This window comes from Plasmodium gaboni (assembly GCF_001602025.1).
Source record: "Plasmodium gaboni strain SY75 chromosome Unknown, whole genome shotgun sequence".
In the NCBI taxonomy this organism is placed as follows: Eukaryota; Apicomplexa; class Aconoidasida; order Haemosporida; family Plasmodiidae; genus Plasmodium; species Plasmodium gaboni.
In genome coordinates this window covers 349-6,410 of record NW_017385497.1, presented here as the reverse complement: position 1 = coordinate 6,410, position 6,062 = coordinate 349, and the positions used below count along the sequence as shown (strand labels likewise).

The 6,062-nt window shown below is 14.3% G+C and overlaps 1 protein-coding gene across 1 annotated transcript; it reads right to left on the bottom strand.

The window, feature by feature from the left end:
- Positions 1-740, bottom strand: PGSY75_0028200 (cytoadherence linked asexual protein; the record flags this gene model as incomplete). Its single annotated transcript, XM_018783423.1, has 1 exon — positions 1-740. A coding segment is annotated over one exon (740 nt), but the record flags the coding sequence as incomplete, so codon positions are not given.
- Positions 741-6,062: the final 5,322 nt, after the last annotated feature.

Here is a 6,062-nt window from a genome sequence, read left to right as displayed (position 1 = left end):
ATTACATCTATTTTATTATCTCCTAGTATAAGTGTTTCGCCTTTATTTTCTATCTCTTTATTTTTTTTAATTTCACTAACATCGTTTATCAAATTACTAAAAAATGTCTCGTCGTCAATTATTGGATTAATTGATTTCTCTTCAACATTTTTTGATATAAATACATTATTTAATTCTTCGAGAGCAATTTTTAAATCATTATTTTGTTTGTAATAATTTAATGGTATAAGCATTAATTTTATAGTTTTCAAGGTTCTTACAATAAATAATTTTTTTTTTATTATATCTGAGATATTAGAATTATAAACTTCTATTAATTGTCCTTTCATATAATATTCATATTTTACAATATCATGAAACGTTGATTGAAGAGTAGGTATGACGTAGTATTCTTCATTCTTATCTATAATATATTTTTTTTTAAATTTCGATATATCTAATAATTGTTCTGTGTCTTCTTTAATGACAGGATATCTTAATTTATCTTTTTCTAAAGATTCTAGAATTAATTTTTCTAATATTTTTAAATTTTTATGTAGATCATTATTTCCAATCATGGATTTTAACTGATTGATATTATCATTATCATTTACATTTTTATTTATATTTTTATTTTCATTTTTGATATTTTTAATAATAGTTTCATTTTGATATTCATTTTTTTTTGAATATATTACGTTTTCATTTATATATAAAATGAATATTATATTAAAAATACATGTTTTAAGGAATGAAACCATTTTTTACTATTACGTTTTACACGTATATCATTATTAGTTTAATGTAACATATGAATACATATTCAAATATTATTATGATATATATTTAAAAAGGTACAGAAGACAATAAACCAGAATAGAAATAAAAAAAATACAAAGCGTATTCAAAAAGGAATACACAAACATATTTTAATATTTATTATTTGTGTGTATATGAAATATTATATACATACATACATATATATATAAATGAATAATATATTTTTATTTGTGGACATATTTTTTAATTTTCACATATTTCTAACAAAAAAATTATGAGCACTTTTATAATTTCACCTATTTCACAATAAACAAAATATAAATAAAAAAATGAACATATATAATAGTATGAAATATAAGTTAATTTTGCATTTTTATATTTTACCTTTCAGATGATGCAAAATTTTGCATAATTACTAATTTTTTAATTAATACAGACAAATAAATAATTTAATAAATAAAAATGGTAAATAAATAACATTAATTAATTAATTAAAATAAATAAAAAATATAAAATATAAAATAAATTAAATATAACATGAAATAAAATAAAATAAAATTAATAATAAATAAATATAATAAAGCTAAAAAGTAACCCTTACTATTCAAATATAAAATTTTATATATGGTTTAGTTCCTTTTTAATATCCGTGCAGATCCACAAAAAAAAAAAAAAAAAAAAAAAAAAAAAAAGAAAAAAAAATAAAAAATAATATAAAATAAAATTATATAATATGAGACAATACGTTTTAGAAAAAAAAAAAAAAATTCGCCAATTTTAAGAACATTAAAATTAATAATTAAAACGAATAATTAAAATACCTATTTTTATTTTGTTTTATTATTTTATTTTTCTTAATATATTCCAAACGTTTTTTTTTTTTTTACGTAATTTCCAAAATATGTATATATAAAAATACTATATTAAAAATAATAATAATAAATTGAAATAAGTTATTTTACTTATTTTATAATAAACATTAACTGTATTAAAGCCATAATATTATTGTACTGAAATAAATTTATATTTTATAATTCCAAAAAAAAAAAAAAAATTAGATTAAATACATAATTATAATTGCATCTATTTATACATACTTGAATGGATATATATATATATATATATATATATATATATATATATATATATATATAGTATATTTTATAAACATTATAACATGTAATGTAATATAAAATGTATTATTTTTATTATTATACAAGCTAGATAATAATACTATTTTGATATTTTATTAAAATGAATAAGGTAATATTATAATAATTCTTAGTTTTATTATAATACACTTTTGTAGACATATGAACATAAACTTTTATTACGTCGTTATTGTTTTTGTTAATATTAAATGAATTTATATAAACACAAACAATATATATATATATATATATATATATATATATATTTACTTATAAATGTAAATGTGTTCTTTATTTGTTCAGAAAAAAAAAAAATTTATCTGTAAACATTTCTTTTTCTTTTTTTTTCTTTCCTTTGTTAATATATTGTTGTAGTATCATTCAAAATATATATTTTTTTTCTAAGCAAATTTCCATTTAATATATATTGTTAATATTTTATAAAAAATGAATGATTTTTTATTTTGTTTTTATATAAAATATATATATATGTATTTATTAAAAATATCAGTTGTGTAATTATAAATAATAATTACAATAATGGTTTTAATTGTATAATATATTGAAATAAAGAAAAAATAATAAAAATAAAATCAATTACTTTTTTTCTTTTTCTCGTTGTTATAGAATTTTTTCAATAATATTTCTTTCATATATTTACCTAAACTATGTATAAATTATTTTTAATAAAATTTACTTAAAAGAAATCCATAAATATATAAATATATATATATATATATATATATATATATATATATATATATATATATATATATATATAATAGTATTCCTTTTTATATTATTTTCCCCTTTTTAATATTAATGTTAATAAAAAGAAATAAATTAAATATTAATATAACATTATTATTTATTTTACATTAAAAGTACACTATCGAGCATTTGATATATATATTAATCGTAGTATTGATATATCATGCTATTCTCATACACACTTATATATTATTTATTTAATCATTTAAATAATATTCTATTAATAAAATAATAATTTTTAACATACAAATGTTTGTAATTTTATATTTATTAATAAGTATATTTTAAAAATAGAATTCCATGTTTTTTATTTTATTTATATTTAGTTTTAAAAAATAATATTTTAAAATAATTAGCATATATATATATATATATAATAATTTATATGATTTTTATTTCGAATGATTATATAAAATCTTTATATATAGTGTGAGGATTTCCTTATAAAATATTAAAAAAAAAAAAAAAAACAAAAACATATAAAAAGGATACTTTAACAAATATTTAAAAAAGGAAATTTGTTTGAAGAACCTACAATTTTAAAATAACACAACTAAGATTAATATAATTAAACCAAATATAAAAGCGATTATTTTTAATAACCAATAATCATTACAATATGCATCTAAAAATATAAGATACTTCATTACATAAATATATATAAATATATTAGTGCACTTCTTTTATTTATTTTATACTAGTGATATATATATGTTATATATAGTAATTTACATTTTATATCAAATATATATATATATATTATATAATATTGATAATTCTCCAATTAATTGTTTTATAGTAATAATAATAATAAAAATATTAATTTGATTTTTATATCATTAATAAGCGAACAAAAAGCACATAATATTATGTCTAACAATTAGAAAAGTAAAATTTAACATATATTTTTTTTTTTAAATTGAAAAATTTATAAACATAAAATAAAAGAAAAAAAAATAACAATAAATAAGAAATAAGAAACAAGACAAAAATAAGTAAAAAGAATAATCAAATAAATAAATATTCTTATGTTTAATTTTTTATGATTTTTATTAAAATGAAATTTTATAAAATATTTTTAACATAAAATAAAATATAATTTTTAATTTATATTCATAAGAAATAGTAAAATAAAATAAAAACCAAAACTTATATTATATTTTAAACAACATAAGAATTTCTATAATAAATGTTTTTCATGGTTTATCATATATATATTACAATTCTTTAAAACACATATGTGAGATAAATATTTTAACATATAATTTGGATTTTTTTTTAAAATATATAATAACTAGCAAAACCTTGTTACATCATAATAAATAATATTAAATATAAAAATAATTTAACATATATACACATATATAATAATAACAATAATAATAATAATAATAATAATAATTATAAAAATATATTTTTCTTTTAAATCATTTTTTTCTTGTTTTATTTATTCTAAAAAATAATCTATATCAGAATTCCTTCCCGCATTTATCTAAGCTTTTAATAATATGAATTTTTTATAGTTAATTATTTAAAAAAAAAAATTTTAAATATTTTTTATTAAATTACATAATAATAACAGAAACAATAACCATATTTATTATTAAAAAATTAATTAATATAAAAGAGAAATTATACATATTAAATATTATGTAACGTACCTTTGTGTGATGATCCAAATTATATTAATATGTCATATTCATAATTAACAGATTATAAAATATTATTAATATATATTAATATATAAATATTAATATATTAAAATTGCGCATATAATATATTGTAATTTATTATGCTTCATATGTATATTTATACGTTTTAATTAAAACGATATTTTTTAATAAATGCTTTATAACGAATTATTTTATTTTATATATAATTAAATGCATAATAGAATATTATATATAGAAGAAATAATATATGTTTTTGTGGTACGTAATTACTAATTATATATTGTCATCAATTATGTTATGTGTCATAATTGTCTAATATAAAATAAAGACTGCAATATTTTGTGAATTCATAATTCTATTGACATATTCATATTAAATTTTACAATAGTTTTAGTTATTAATAAGGAATAATTATATATATATATATATATATATATATTTTGGTAGCATTTAAAGTTTAATAATCTAATGTCACTTTTTTTATATTATAAGTAAAAATGAGATAACTAAAATGAATCATAAGAGTTTATATTACATATTATATTAAAAATGAGCATATTATTGTATATATATTTATAGTATTTTATATGTATGTTTATATAATTAATTTAGGTCCATACGTATATTAGAATGAATTTGTATATTTACCATTAGGTTATTAATGTATATAATATATATACTATATTTCTACTTATTTACGTTTTATATAAAATAAATATTTTACATTAGATAAAAATCCTTTTCAAATATAAATTTTCTGTCAATCAATATAATATAAATGCCGTAAAAACCTTACACATTATTATATATAATAATAAATTATTTAGGAAAAATATAAAATGTTATAACAGTTATTATAAAATACATAAAAAAGATTGAAAATATATTTATATAGGTATGTCTCATATGCTTTTTTCTAGATATTTAAAAAATATTAATTTTATTTATATTTAATATAAAAAAATATTTATTTTATTTATAGACAGGAGAAATATATATTTTTTACTTTTTTTTTTTTTAATTTTGAATATATAATGGACTTTATTTTTTATATTAAATATTCTTAAATAAATCCTTGTAATTATTATTTATATTAAATAACATTTCCATATTTTTAAGTATTATCGTTATTTAAAAAAAAAAAAAGAAAACTTATCTAATACTGTATTATAATATAACGAAGAGATATATCTTTTCACAATAATATTTTACACATTTAACATATGAACAAAAATGAATAAACTTCATTATTTTTTATTTTATTTTATTTTATCTTATTTTTCACGACTATTCTTTTATGATTTGTTATTATATACAATTTCTTCATAGGATAATTTTAATGCCATATACAATTATACTAAAATTATCGACTGCAAGCAAAGAAGTGTATATAAGGAAAAATCCACATACAATATTATTCACCTTAAAAAAGTAAATTTTATATGAAAAAAAAAATATAAATATCATATATATAAGATTATTTTACAATTTATTCATTATAGAAAGTTGAGGATAATTAAAAAACAAACAAACAAAAGAATAACACAACAAATGAATGAATAAAAAAACAAACAAATAAGAAAATAAACAAATAAGATAATAAAAAAAAAATCAATATATATTAGATTAATAATAAAACATTATTATATATATACATAAGTAACATGTTAGCAAACAAACGTTTTAATAAAAATAAAAATAAAATGAT